This window comes from Bos mutus, chromosome X, assembly GCF_027580195.1.
Source record: "Bos mutus isolate GX-2022 chromosome X, NWIPB_WYAK_1.1, whole genome shotgun sequence".
NCBI lineage: Eukaryota > Metazoa > Chordata > Mammalia > Artiodactyla > Bovidae > Bos > Bos mutus.
In genome coordinates this window covers 20,133,435-20,149,344 of record NC_091646.1, presented here as the reverse complement: position 1 = coordinate 20,149,344, position 15,910 = coordinate 20,133,435, and the positions used below count along the sequence as shown (strand labels likewise).

The 15,910-nt window shown below is 37.8% G+C and overlaps 1 protein-coding gene across 5 annotated transcripts in view; it reads left to right on the top strand.

Moving 5' to 3' along the window:
* Positions 1–1,210: 1,210 nt before the first annotated feature.
* The window catches only part of LOC102270821 (transmembrane 9 superfamily member 2-like), a 79,050-nt gene continuing 64,350 nt past the window's right edge, over positions 1,211–15,910 (top strand). For all 5 annotated transcript variants that reach the window (XM_070366055.1, XM_070366058.1, XM_070366056.1 and 2 more), the window contains exons 1-5: positions 1,211–1,563; positions 5,228–5,295; positions 6,768–6,861; positions 10,348–10,475; positions 11,491–11,620. In XM_070366055.1, the coding sequence (XP_070222156.1) occupies positions 1,375–1,563; positions 5,228–5,295; positions 6,768–6,861; positions 10,348–10,475; positions 11,491–11,620 (609 nt within the window). In that variant the 5' untranslated portion in view covers positions 1,211–1,374. The remainder of the gene's footprint in view (positions 1,564–5,227; positions 5,296–6,767; positions 6,862–10,347; positions 10,476–11,490; positions 11,621–15,910) is intronic.

Genomic DNA, 15,910 nt, shown 5'->3' with positions numbered 1-15,910 from the left:
TGGCTTGAAACTCAATATAAAACAAAACTAAGATCATGGTATCTGGTCCCATCACTTAATGGCAAACAGAAGGGGTTAAAGTAGAAGCAGTGACAGATTTTATTTTCTTGGACTCTCAAATTACTGCAGACGGTGACTGCAGCCATGAAATTAAAAGATGCTCCTTGGAAGGAAATCTATGACAAACCCAGACTGCATGTTAAAAACCAGAGACATCACTTTGCTGACAAAGGTCCCTATAGTCAAAGCTATGGTTTTTCCAGTAGTCATGTATGGATATGAGAGTTGGATTATAAAGAAAGCTGAGTGTGGAAGAATTGGTGCTTTTGAACTGTGGTGCTGGAGAAGACTCTTGCGAGCCCCTTGGACAGCAAGGAGATCAAACCAATCAATCCTAAAGGAAATCAACCCCGACTATTCATTGGAAGGACTGATGCTGAAGCTGAAACTCCAATACTTTGGTCATTTGATGTGAAGAGATGACTCATTGGAAACGACCCTGATGCTGGGAAAGATTGAGGGCAGGAGTAGAAGGGGACGACAGAAGATGAGATGGTTGGATGGGATCACGGATTCAATGGACATGAACTTGAGCAAGCTCCGGGAGATAGGGGAGGCCAGAGGAGCCTGGTCTGCTGCAGTCCCTGGGCTTGCAGACTGGGATATGACTTAGCGACTGAACAACAGTAACATGCAATGTACACTTACAGAACATCAGTTTTGGATTAGCTGCATTTCAAGCCCGTAATAATAATCATAGCGGGCAACAAGGTCCAGGAATTTCCTGTCTTCTCCCTTCCACCCACCTGCAGCAAGACCTGAAGATGGCTGGGCGGCTTACCGCCCGGTAACCCTGCTACTCTGGTACTGCGAGGCAAAGTCAAGAGGATGCCAGACTCTGGGATGTTGGAAAGTTGAAATCTCTCAGACTTCATCCCCACCTCTGCAACCATTCCCCCACCCTGCACCCTCCCTCCAGACTCTGCGAGGAACCTCTGAAGGAGGCGCGCGAGAAGTCGCCCAAACCGCGGGAACGTGTTCCGCAGGGGATGCTGGGAGGGAGGGGAGGGGGTGATGCTGGGAGGGGGGAGGGCGGGGGAAGATGCAGCAGGACCATCACGCATGCGTACGGCGCGCGCGCGCTCATATCTGCGCGCGCGCGAGCTCATAAAAGCAGCCAGGTCGCGTAGCAACCGAGTTCCAAGCCAGTATCTCGCCTTAACAGTTGGCCTTCCCCAGAGTGCTAAGTCTCACTAGCTGGTCTGGGCTTTCTTCTGTCCTTTCTGTTCTCCTCATCATTTCCGCTTCTTCTTTCCAGTGGGTCCAATCACGCCCGCGGTGGGTGTGTCCCCAAGCGCAGAACCGGCTACTTAAATGAGTATCCGTTGTTTCTGCATGGGAACCTACCCCTGGAGCCTATGGCCCACCCTCCCCGGGCTCAGGGGGTTGCTGGTGCTGGGACTGATCCTGGGCCTTCAGACCGCCAGCTCCAACGCTTTCTATCTTCCCGGGTTGGCGCCAGTCAATTTCTGCGAAGTGAACGGAGAGACCAATTACTGTCAGGTGAGGACTAGAGGGAGGAAGTGAGATGTGAGGGGAAGGCTTCGGGTTGGAGTATCAGGCACACCGGGGCCGACCAGTGCTGAGAGCTATCTGACTCTACCCGGAATGCCTAAGCCCCCTCTGTGGGTGTGTCTCAGGGTCTCGATCGCAGAACCTCGCACTTGGCAGATCCGGATCTATCTTTTTCCCTTGATCCTCTTTCTCTCCCTCTCGGCTCAGGCCCTCCCCTCCGGTCCCCTCCCTCTCAGCTCAGCCCCTCCCTTCCCCTCTTCTCCTAGGTTCCGCCCTCCCTTTTGCCCCCGCCCTCCCCTTGGCCCCGCCCCTTCCTTATCTCGGTTCCCCCCTAGTTCCTGCTCCTGCTTGGTCCTGCCTACTCCCTCACAGCCCCTCCCAAGTGGTTCCAACCTACCCTCCATAGCTCCTCCCCGTTATAGCCCCTCCCCGTCATAGCCGCTCCCCCGTCATAGCACCTCCCGTTATAGCTCCTCCTTCGTCATAGCCCTTCCCTACCATAGCTCCTCCCCATCATAGCCCCTCCCCCGTCATAGCCCCTCCCCGTCATAGCCCCGCCCCTGCATAGCTCCTCCCTGTAATAGCCCCGCCCCCGTCATAGCTCCTCCCATCATAGCCCCTCCTTCGTCATAGCCCCTCCCCTCCATAGCTCCTCCCCTCCATAGCTCCTCCCCATCATAGCCCCTCCCCGTCATAGCCCCGCCCCTTCATAGCTCCTCCCCTCCCCCTCCGTCTCGGTGGTCCCTTCCTCTTCCGGTGGTTCCTTCCTCTTCCCCTACGTATAGTCTTCTCCCCCACTTCCCCTTCTTGTTGTCCCCTTTTTACAATCTGCCTTTCAAGACACACTTCTCACTTGATCTTACGTATAGTCACATCATGTGTGTGTCACTCCTCACTCCTGTGGTCTCAGACTTTTACCTGTTTAATTCTTGTTAATTCATGTTGGTTTCCCTTGGGCCCTCTCTGCAAAAAGCAAGATAATATTTACCTCTCAGACTTGTGAGAATAAAACGAGACAAGGTATGAAAAGCACTGACAAAAACATCTGGCACATGGTAAGCTTTCAATAAGTGGTGACCGTTATCATCATGAGTTTTCTTTAGCCAGAGATTTCTTGCTCAGTTCCTCTTCCACACGTCCCCCTGATAAATTTTGACTTCCTTCCTTGGCAGCCTTATTTTTTTAAACTAGAAACTCACTGTAAATTTTTTTTTGCAAGTAATCCATTCAAAAAGTATTAATCAATAGTAAGACTTATTTTCTGATCTCAAGTTGCCAGTCAAGTGTGTGCGCAATGTTTTGGTAGAAGGAACCGCAAAGGCTTTAGAGCTAAGAACAGTGCTAGGTGTGGCTTGACTACAGACTTAACAAATTGAAAGTTGGGGTTTTTAGAGACCAGGTCTTGGTGCAGCAAATTTGCACTTAAAACCTGGAGCTTGCCTTTTCCTGTGAGAAGTATTGATAGTAGTGTTTTGAGCCATCATCTTGCCAAGTACAGTAAGTAAGAAATGTCATTAAAAACTATTTTACACCTGCCTTTTCTCTGACTGGTAATGCCTAGTCCTGTCTCTTTCTTCTTTATTTCAGCAGACTTCCTAGCAAAAATAATATAATCTTTAACCATATCAAATGTCTGGAATTTCTTTTTTGTAAGCTCTTTTTAGATTTACTTGCCTCCTTGAATGTGTTCTACTTTTGATTCTGAGATTGTACCTTCTTTCCTTTGGTGAGTCTCTCATTTTATGTTTAGCATGCCAAACTTCCCGAATTCAATAGTGTCCAGCCTCTTGATTTCCGATTGGTTGAAATCAGATAGTGTCCGGCCTCTTGATTTCAGATAGGCAGAAATTGCATAGTGAGATGAGATGATTGGATGGCATCACAGACTCAGAGAACAGGAATTTGAGCAAACTCTGGGAGACAGTGAAGGACAGGGAAGCCTGGTGTGCTGCGATCCATGGAGTCCCAGAGATTCGGACACAACTGAGCGACTGAACAACAGTGCACATTTATACTTTGAATAAACTATATTTTTTTGAGGAGTTTTAGATCCACAGCAGAATTGAGCAGAGAGTATATAGAGTTACCATATGCCTTGCCCCCCCTACCCCCACCCCGCCCCCGACATGCATAGCCTCTCCCATTATTAACATCCCCAATCAGAGGTACATTTCTTACAGTTGGTAAACCTGCACTGAATAACATCATCACCTAAAGTCCATAGTTTACATTACAGTTTAATCTTAGTATTGTACATCCTATGAGTTTGAACAAATGTATAGTGATGTGTATCCATCATTATAATATCATACAGGGTAATTTCATTACCCTAAAAATCCTCTATGTTCTCTGCTCACTCATCCTAATGTCCCTTTAACCCATGACAACCAGTGATGTATTTATTGTCTCTACACTTCTCCCTTTTCCAGAATGTCACATAGTTGAAATCATACAGTATGTAGCCTTTTCAGCTTGGCATCTTTCACACAGTAATATGATTAAAGTCGCTTTCATGTCTTTTCATAGTGGACTAGTTCATTTCTTTTTACTGCTGAATAATATTCCATTGTCTAGATGTGCCACAGTGCATTTATCTATTCATCTACTAAAGGACACCTTGGTTGCTTCCAAATTTTGACAATGATGAATAAGCTGCCATAAACATTGTGTGTAAGTTTTTTGTATGGACATGTTTTCAACTGTTTTGAGTAAATACCAAGGAGCAAAATTCCTGGATCATGTGGTAAAAGTATATCTAGTTTCGTGAGAAACTGCTAAACTGTCTTCCAAAGTAGCCATACCATTTTACATTCCCAACCAGGAGTGAATGAGAGTTCACGTGCATTTTTTTTTACCAAAATAAAATCAGAGTATACATGTTAATGACAGCAACAGCCATAAGGAAAGAGACATAAAATCTTTACAAACAAGTTTATATTCTTTGGTAGAGTTGAGGGAGTGTGGGTAGTGGGGGTGTGAGTAGTCATCTCTTGCCATTCAGTTTTGGGGCAAATAACTCTTCTCATTTCAGTTGATACTGAAGATGTCATAGAGTCAAAGCAAGTGCAATGGCTGATGCTCAAAATGACCCTGAGTCATCAAGGAAGGTTAAATTGTGATCATAATGTTCTGTTTAAGATAGGAAAGAGTGAAGTGTATTTTAGAATAATTATAAAAATAGTTAAAATAATGCAAAAAAAAGCACTTATGCAGGTTGCTTAATTATTTCAAGTTCTTGAGTTCCATGGATGCTAGGGTCCCTATGAAGCCTCTTAAAGCTGAATATGGAATTTGGTGAACGTGTGTGCTTTTCTGGGGAGATGGGCCATAGTTTTCATCATATTCTCAAAGGGTTCTATGATTTTAAAAAGTTAAGAATGGCTGAGGTATCTGAAAAATTCATATGTTCAGAGACCCTGATAATGCCAGATAAATGAAATGTTATGAATTTATCACTATACTGTGTTAAAATTTATAACTGTACTGTGTTATAAATGTATTACACTACACTAAGTTATAAATTTATAAATATACAGTTATAAATTGGTGGGAGTAATAAACCCAGTTACCTTTCAGTTACTTCATTATGTATTTTGCAAGTGCTACCTTATTTTACTTTGTATTATTAATGTTTTTTTTTTCCTTCTTGCAGTCATCAGTAGAACTGTATGTAAACAGATTGGACTCAGTAGAGTCTGTGCTACCTTATGAATATAATACGTAAGTTATAAGTATTATAATTATATCTGATATAGTTGATATAATTGTGATTAATTTATATTAATTTTATATTATATATATTATATAATATATATAATATATAATATACAATATATTTAATATTATATATTGTAGTATATAATATATATTATAATAATATATATTATAGCTATTATATATTATATACTATATATTATTATATACTATATATTATATAGTATATTATATATACTTTATATATATTATATATATAATTATATACTATATATTATATATACTATATTATATACTATTATTATATTATATATTATTATATTATATACTATATATTATATACTATATAGTATATAATATAATATATTATATATAACATAATATAATATAATATATTATATAATATATAATATTATATATAAAATTTATATTAATTTATATTAATTTATGATATAATACTGTTAAGATGTGCCTTCAGTTTTTAAAGTTAGTGAATGCAAGCCATGGGTATATTAAGAAATGTGGTAATATTATAATAATATAATAAAGGTAATAATAAAGGTATAATAAAGGTAACAGAAAAAATGATTAGAATACAGAACTTTCAATGTAAGACAAATGCTTAAAAGATTAGGAAGTTTCCATTCTTGATTTTTCTTTATAAGAAAGGCAAATTATAAATTTGCTACACTTTGAACCTTGAAAAAATATCTTTGCAGTTGTACCTTATTTCTAAAACATTGAATAGGTAGGTTTCTACTAAGATTTTAATGGATGAAGGTGATTAGTTTAGTAATGAGTAGTTATTATATATTGAAGATTAAGTATGAGCATTCATTTGACAATAACAACAAATGATGCACTTCTTGGAAAAAAATGATCATAGTTTCCTTTGGTATTGCTTTACTACCTCTAATTAAGCAGAAATAAAATCAGGTCTCATTTTCATTAAAATACCAGGTGTAAATGTAGGGTGTTAGTATGAGTATTAAAAATATTACTCAGGCCTACTATTTATTTTATCTTCTACGTAAACCATTTTACATTCAAATTCACTTAAAGGTAGTTGTGATTCTTTTCAGTTAGTAACCATTTGATTTGTGAATATGTGAGGATGTGTTTGGGGGCTTTTTTTTTTAAATTCCCTTTTGGTCTGAACTGATAATTACAGTTTCTAAATGTCTCAGGTTAGAATCAGTACAGACTTTAAGCCATGATTTCCTTATTTGTGCTTACATGTCATTTGAAGTTTAACCCTAAAAATAGTGTTAGTTTCCTTCTGATTGTGATTACCTACATTACAAAAGTCAAGAGCAGTACCATGAGCATTTTGAATCATGAATTCATAATTATCAGAGGTTGAACAATTTAAAGAGAAACATAGAATCTATCATGAAAGGTGGAGCAGCTATATAAATGATCAGGACTGATTTCTTTGTTGAATTTTTTTAACCTTACTTAAACTTTTCTTTTTTTAGATTTGATTTCTGTCATGACTTCAAAAAGCAAAGTCCTTCTGAAAATCTCGGACAAGTACTGTTTGGAGAAAGAATAACATCGTCTCCTTATGAGGTTATTTGGTTGATCTTATTTAAAATTTTATTTTAAAATGTATCCATGAGAAGTTGGTTCCAGGACCCACTGTGGATGACAAAATCCACATATGCTCAAAGTCCCATAGTCAGCCCTCCATACAGGCAGGTTCTGCATCTGTAGATTGAACGAACTGTGGTTCACGTGTTAAGTTTTCCATCTGCCATCCACAGTTGGTTGAATACGTGGATGTCGAACCTTTATTGAAAAAAAATCCACATATAAGAATAGACCTAGGCAGTTCAAACTTGTAGTTGTTCAAGGGTCAACAGTCATACCAAAGAGTCATTGCTTTAAAAGGAAAAGAAAAAGGAAAGGAGGTAGAATCTGGTGTTGCCAGAAGAATGCATTAATATAGTCGGCCCTCCAAATCCGAGGGTTCTGCATCTGAAGATTCAACCAACTGAGAATCAAAAATATTCAGGTAAAAAAATTCCAGAGTCCCCAAAAGCAAAATTAGAATTTACACGGTATTTACATTATGCTTAAAACGAATTACACAGCATTTACATTGTATATTAAGTATTGTAGGTAATCTAGAGATGATCTGAAGTATAGTTGACCCTTGAACAACACAAGTTTGAACAGTGTGAATCTACTTATACGCAGATTTTTTTTTCCACTATATGATCTATATGGTTGGCTGAATCTGTGGATGTGGACTCATTCAGAGGAACCGTCTATGTGAAAGCCCACCTATAAGTTGTAGGTAGATTTTCAGCTTCAGGGAGGGTTGATCCCCTAACCTCTGCATTGTTCAAGGGTTACCTATATAGGGGAGGATGTGTATAAGTTATATGCGTATGCATGCATGCTAAGTCACCTCAGTCGTGTCAGACTCTTTGTGACCCTCTGGAGTGTAGCCCACCAGGCTCCTCTATCCATGGTGTTCTTCAGGCAAGAATACTGAAGTGGGTTGGCATGCCATCCTCCAGGGGATCTTCCTGACCCAGGAATGGAACCAGTGTCTTCTGTCTCCTGCATTGGCAGGCAGGTTCTTTACCACTAGCGCCACCTGGGAAGCCCCATATGTGTATACTCTACCATTTTATATCAGGGACTTGGGCAATGGTAGATTTTGGTGTCTGTGGATCTTGATGTCTTCCACTTTGATATACTTCACTGGGCTTCCCAGGTGGTGCTAGTGGTAAGGAATCAGCATGACAATGCAGGAGAAGCAAGAGATGCGATTTTGATCCCTGGATTGGGAAGATCCCCTAGAGGAGGAAATGGCAACCCACTCCAGTATTTTGCCTGGAAAATTCCATGGACAGAGGAGCCTGGTGGGCTATAGTTCATGGGGTCATAGAGAGTTAGACATGACTCAGAGACTGAGCACAATGACATACTGTGGGATGACTCTATGCTCTTTAAGCTTTCTGCAGTAGTTGGTGGTTCCACACAATGATTTTGCCTTTCACATTTTATTTTTGCTTCATAAAGAGAAAAAGTTTAATTGTTTGTTCTTATATATTTTGGGTAGGGTGATATAAGTAGATATAATTGGACTCTCAGTGTCCATTGATATTGCCCTCAATATCTTAATAGATGTGAGGATAGAGTAAGGATGTTTTCATGAGCAGTTATGATTACAAAGGCACTAATTTTTTTCTTCTTTTTTTCCCAACTTCATGGAAGTATAACTACAGTACAATAAACTATACATATTAAAAGTGTATAATTTGATCTATATATGTGAAACCATCAGGCATTAGCCTGTTTTCCAACTTTTTATTTTGAAGTAATTATAGATTCACAGGAAATGACAAAAGAATGAACAGGGAGGTCTCATGTACGCTTTGCCCAGGTTTGCCCAATGGTAACATCTTGCACGTTAAAAGGAGAAGAGGATGGCAGAGGATGAGATGGTTAGATAGCATCAGTGACTCAATGGACATGAGTTTGAGTAAACTCTGGGAGATAGTGAAGTATAGGGAAGCCTGGAGTACTGCAGTCTGTGGGCTCACAAAGAATTGGACACGACTGAGTGACTGACAACAGCAACAACATCTTGTATAACTACACTATGAAAGCAAAACTAGTAGACAATGCACAGAGCTTATTCAGATTTCACTAGTTTTACATGCACTTATTTGTGTGTGTGATGCAGGTTTGTGTACCTACTACCACAGTCAATACATAGCATAGTTCTATCAGCACAGAGCTCCCTAAAGTTCTCCATTTACTGTTCTTTTTCTGTTTAGTTTTCAGAATTCTTTATGTATTCTAGTTATGATTCCTTTGTTGCAACAGTCATTTGCAAATAGTTTCTGCCTGTCTGTGACTTGTTTTTTTTGTTTTTGTTTTTTTTGTTTTACTTCTTATTAGGGTCTTTCATGAAGCAAATACTTTAAATTTTATGTGGTCCAATAATCAAGTTTTCCTTTTATGAATCATGCTTCTGGTGTCTAGTCTAAGAAGACTTTGTATAGCCTTCAGGCCTAAAAACTTTTTTCTATGCTTTCTTCTAGAAGTTTTTTAATTTAGCTTTATATCTTTAAGTCTGTGATCCATTGTGAATTATTTTTTGTATAAGGTATGAGGTTTGGGTTGAAATTTTTTTTCTTTCTTTTTTGGCCTATAGGTGTGCAATTACTTCAGTACCATTTGCTGAAAAGACCTTTTCAACAATTTCAATTCTTTCTCCACTACTTGCTTTTGCACCTTTGTAAAAAAAGTCACTTGGGCCTAGTTGTGTAGGTGTAATTCCTAGGTTCTCTGTTGATCTGTTCCATTGGTCTGTGTGTCAGGCATTTGCTTTTTGATGATTAAAGTTGCACACACTCCCCCAATTGTACCATTGTACTAAAAGAAAAGCGCACCTTTTCAAGAAATGCTATGCTTTGCACTGAAGAAACATGACAGTTCAACTCAGTTTGGGGTTAATATTGTATGATTTCAGGATATCAGGTGTTGAATTTTCATAGTTTATTCTTGCTCATTGTTTTCTGATTAACAACACTAGCACTTCACCTTGCTCATCTCCAGTAGCCAGACTTTGTAAATAAGAGATTTCATATTAAAAGTTTCAAATATTTTCTTCTCATTTTTTGGTAACACTTTTATTAAGGGATCATTTGCATGCCGAATAATTTACCCACTCATAAGTGTCCATTTCAGTGCTTTTTAGTATATTCATAGAGTTCTATAACCATCACTACAACCAATTTTATTATAAGTTTTAAGTGAAGTGTTCTAGATCAGGGTAATTTATAGAAAGCTGCAGTGGATTTTATACCCCACCTTATATAGTACTGAAGAAGGCAGGTTCTCTTGAAAGCAGTGTGTGTCTAGTTTAATTATTTCAGATGTGTACTGAAGTGTAGAGGAAATCGTGTTGAGAATCATGGCATACTGAAATCTCTGAAGAAAAGTTTTATCTATAAGATAAAGTGCTTACTTTGTGACATTTGGTTTGTACAACTTAGTCCAATTTCTTAATTTTTTAATTTTCTTTCCTAACAGTTTTCCTTTAACAAGTCAGAGACATGTGTGAAAGTTTGTATGAAATCTTATGACACAGCAAAGGAAGATCAAAAGAAAAAGCTGGATTTTTTGAAGAAAGGAATACAACTGAATTATCAACATCACTGGTAGGTTTGGCATCTGACATCGTATGACTTAAATTTTCAATTCCCTTCAGAAGCAGTTTTATAGGTTTTATTTACCTTTGGAGAAATGTATGTTATGATAGTATAAATTAGTAGTTTTACTGTAAAGTAATTAACCAGTTTGCATTCTTTGAAAATATGCTGGCATTTAGGAATGGATTGGGGGAAATCTTGATTGGGGAGTTAAAAATCATCTTCAAGGAAAGAGAACAGAATGAAAAACAATGTTTGACAGTTGGTAAACTTGTGGGTGACTTCTTTATTTGCTAGATTTTATGTAGCATCCTTTTTATTTCTTATCTGAAAACAAATTTATGTATTAGTGCCTAGCATATGGCAGGTGTTCAGTAAATAGTTGTTGAATGGGTAATGAGTGGAAGAATTAAAAAAATTTTTTTTTTCATTTTTTTGGCCATGCCACACAGCATGTGGGATCTTAGTTCCCTGACCAGGGATTGAACCCAGGCCCTTGGCAGTGAAAGAGTGGAGTACTAACCACTGGACCACCAGAGAATTCCTTAAGTTCAGATTCTTAAAAAGATTAAGTATTGGAGTACAAATAAATTAATTAAAATAAATTGGAATGTAATTTCTTTACATGTTGTGTTAGTTTCTGCTGTACAATAGCATCAATCTGCTGTATGTATACATATACCTCTTACTTGTTAAGCCCTCCCTCCTACCTCCTCCCCATAAGTTAAGATTTTTAATCAAAGCCAATCCACAAAAAATAGTATATAATTTCAGGTAGATATTAAATAGATTTTAAAACTGCTTCTGGAGAATTCCTTGGCAGTCCAGTGGTTAAGACTCAGCACTTTCACTGCCATGGGCCTGGGTTCAATCCCTTGTTGGGGAACTAAGATCTTGCAAGCCATGTGGTGTGGCCAAAACAAAAATAAACAAGAATCTGAACTTAAATATATGTAAGATGATGTTAGTTTTGCTTTATATGAATTGCTTATTAAATCTTTTCCTTAAAAATATTTATATTTAGGATTATTGATAATATGCCAGTGGTATGGTGTCGTGATATAAATGGTGGGAATAAGTACTGTACAACAGGATTTCCAATAGGATGCTTTGTTCCCCAAAGTGGTGAACCCAGTGATGCTTGCTTCATGCATGTAAGTATTGAGAACTTACTATAGAAATATAAGAATGTTGCTTCATTTACAATTTGCTTTCTAGTTACTTAAAAAAAGGTAAGTCTTTATATATATAAATATAGAAATGAGATAAAAACTTTTAGATAAACTATTAAAAATATTTATATTTATTATAATCTAAAATAATCTCCTAGGATTGGGATAACTTAAATTTCTAGAGTTGTACTAAACTAAATAATAAATTTATTAAATAGCTAGGTCATTTCCAAATAAAATAAGATTTTAAAACATTAATTACTAAACATTAACTTCCTCTTAAAAAGTTTTTTCTTACAGAAAAACTAAAGAGATTTTAATGTATTAATAAATATATAATGTATAATATATTTATTTATAATAAATATATATTATAATATGGTATAATATGGAGAAGGAAATGGCAACCCACTCCAGTGTTCTTGCCTGGAGAATCCCAGGGACGGGGGAGCCTGGTGGGCTGCCGTCTATGGGGTTGCACAGAGTCAGACATGACTGAAGCGACTTAGCAGCAGCAGCAGCAGCATAGTCACTTAAACATGAATGGGACAGCTACTATTGTCTCCATTTTATGCTAGAGGTTGAGGATACACAGACAAGTGGTCCCTTGCCCTCTAGAAGTTCATAGTCCTAAGTAGGAGATAGACTTGTGAGCAAACTGATGCAATAAAATGTTTTATGGTAGGAGACTAAGGAGCAAGGAGGATATAATTAAGGGAATGAAAAAGTATTTGTTAGACGAATGGGTGGGTGAGCATTTCTAGAAGGGAAATCAGTGTGAGATTGGTCAAGAGATTGGAAGTCTGAAATAGCATGCTGTGATTGAGGGACTGTGAGTAATTGGGTATATCTGCAGCATAAGGTTTGGAGTTTTGGGGATGCATGTAGAGATGAAGCTCAAAACAGGGGTAGGTAGAAGCCAATCATGGCAGGAGGTCCTGTATACAGTGGTAAGGAAAGTCACATTAAATGCCTATTATGAGCCAGAAGCAATGTTATATCACCCTATACACAGTGATTAATTTAATCCTTGAAACAGCCCTGTTGCTAGAATCTACTATTGCTGTTTTACAGATGATAAAATTCAATCTCAGAAACAGTAAGGGACATGACTAGGGGCAGACAGCTAGTAAGTGGGAGACATAGGACTCCAACTCAGATCTTTTTAGCTTGGAAGTCCCAATCACATGGTTTGAAATTTATCTTGTGGTTCTCAAACTGTTTTCTATTGGGTCCTAGGGTAACAGAAGTGTCTTGGGGCTGCCTTGGAGGCTGAATGGTCATGGAAGGGCAGCACTACTTAGAATCTTTCTTATATGGAGAGACTCAATGTGGATCTGCAATGGGCTGAAGGGGAAGGGAGAGAGAGGAGCAGAGGCTGCCTGCCAGGTTTCTGTTTTGGAGTCTAAATGATGGTACCCTTCATTGTTTCTTTCCAGAGAAAGGGGCTGTGCTTCTTGCATTTCAGTCATTCAGGGACCACCTTGGTGATTTGTGCCATAACTGAGGCACTTGTAATTATTATTTATCTGTAATTTTAAAAATTTCTTTAAAGTTTTATTGTTATGAATTTAGAAAGGAAAGTTATATTTGGTACTGCTAGTTAAAATAGCTATAGCAAAAAGTATAGTGACCATGATATATAAAGCAATAGATATTTAATCTTTAATAGATTTCAGAGGTATTTTTTTAATATCAAAGGCTTGACATATCTAACAAGACTCATGGGGCCTGAGGTGTAGTTTGTATACATGTCTCAGGAATTCCAGCATATCAGAGCAGGCCACTAAAAGTCCTAGTTACATGAAAACTCCATCTCTTCTCCCATCTCCAGTAAAGACATCCTGGGAAAAAGGGGGCTTTTTTTTTTTTTTTTTACACAAACATTTGTAACAATTTATGTCAGCTAACATCTACAAACAATGTGAATGCTGCTCAGCAGGTGAGTAAATGAAGACGATATGGGGTATTCATTCCTTGTACAACAACTCAGCAATTAAAATGAGCAAACTGTTGACACATGCACAACATGGAGAGATCTCAAACTTGTATAAGCGAAAGAAGCCAGAAATAAAATTTTACAGGTTGTATGATTTCATTTATGAGATATTACTAGCAAAGGTAAAGATATAAAGACAAATGGCTTTAGATCTGACAAGCATAAGGATTTGGAGTGGAATACAGAGAAGACCAAGGCCAGAAGCTCCAATTCTTGGAGCACAGAGAAATCACTCCGAGGTAAGAAAGTTGAGATAAATGGGATAGAGTTTAGAAGTAGTAACAAAATAATTGTTTTATTTTTCAAAAGTTTTTCTTTCCTTTAAAAAAAACTGGAATATAATTGCTTTATAAAAGCTATTGTTTTGTTAAGGACCTCAATAGTCATGTGGCTCAGTCTAGGAGGCTTGTTAATACAATGCTCTGCAAAAGAGATGGCAAATATGTATTTATTTCTAATTTAACTTATAAGAACTTATTTAAAAGGAAATTATAGAAATTACAGGCTTAGTGTACATATATATTTTATTCATCTATTTTCAAGTACATAGAAAAGTAGAATACAGATTGTTTTTTCATCTACTACCTAAGATTATCTCATATATCCCCAGTGATATATATTCTTCACAATGGTAAACATTGACATAGGGAATGTGGGAGGAAAAGCAGCAAATAGCAGAAGAGAGAAGTTAATGAATAGGAGAAATTTGGGTAAATAAAGTCTGTGTTTGATACTCTAGATGAAATTCTATATGGAATGGTTCTTATTTTTGGCTGGGTCATGTAGTTTATGGGATCTTAGTTCCTTGACCAGAGATTGAACTATGGCCATGGCAGTGAAAGTGCCAAATCCTAACCACTAGACCACCAGGGAACTCTCCAAAGGATATGGACTTAATAAAAACCCTTTTTGTTAAAACAAACAAACAAAAACAGATAACAGAAAGCCACACAGAGCAGATATAAAGTTTAATGAACTATTATAAGGGGAACACCTTTGTAAATGTCAGCCAGATCAAGAAATTGAATTTGGTCAGCCTCCTCAGAAGGTATCCATGTATCCTACCCATTGAAACTCTGTTGCGTCCCTTAAAATAACCACAATCCTAACTTTTCACCCTAATCACTTCCTTGAGTTTCTTTTACAGTTTTATGACCCAAGTCTACATCTCTCAACACTATGGTTTAAACTTGAGCATTTTATATATCTTTTATCAATATTTTCTTGTGTAAGTGAAAGTGAAGTTGCTCAGTTGTGTCCTGACTCTTTGCGACCCCATGGACTGAACATTCTCTTTTTGGGGGGAGCATTTTCAAACACACAGAAAAGCTGAATGAATTGTATAGTGGACACTCAGATACCCAGCACCTAGATTCTATAATTAGCATCTTTGGATTTGATTTATCACAGATTTATACATTTGTCTATTCCTGTATCATTCATCCAAACAATGGTACATTTTCCTCTGTCCCTGTTTTCTTTGAAATTGATAGATGGATCTAGTGGCTTGATTAGATTCAGGTTTGATCTCTTTGACAAGATAAGGTAGTGATGTGTTCTTTCATCAGGATGCACATAATGTCTCTTTTTAAAAAATAGGTTTATTATTTAGAGCAGTTTTAGGTCAAAAAAAATGAAATGGCAGGTACAGAGACTTCCCAGGTGCCTCTGCCCTCACACATGCATAGCTTCCCTCATTATCAACATCACTCACCAGAATGTGGTACATTTGTTACAACTGATGAATCTTCATTGATACACAGTGAAGATACACACTATAGCACTATGTGATACACATTAATTAATGTGATACACATTTCACCTAAAGCCCATAGTTTACATTAGGGTTCACTCTTGTGTGTATTTTATGGGTTTGGACAAATGTATAATGACATGTGTCCACTGTTATAATATCCTACAGAGTAGTTTCACTGCCTTAAAAGTCTTCTGTGCTCTGCTTGTTCATCCCCCTCCACCTGGTGTCTTTTGTTTTTTTCTTTTACTGTGATAACTGGATCCACTATTCCTTAGAGGATGCTGAGGCTTCAGAAACCGTAAGCTTCCATCAACCAGGAAACAAAAACCTTTTCTCTCGCAGCATCTAGGCAGCGCCCTCTACTGACAAAGCTTCATTCAGTGCCAGTTTGCAAAGGAAACCTAGTTAAAATACTCAAAGGGCCCAGATAATTTTCACAGAGGTCAAAGAGCATGAATTTGGCAATGAGAGGCAATAAATCAATAACTGGCACACCTTACACGCATGCACTGATCAA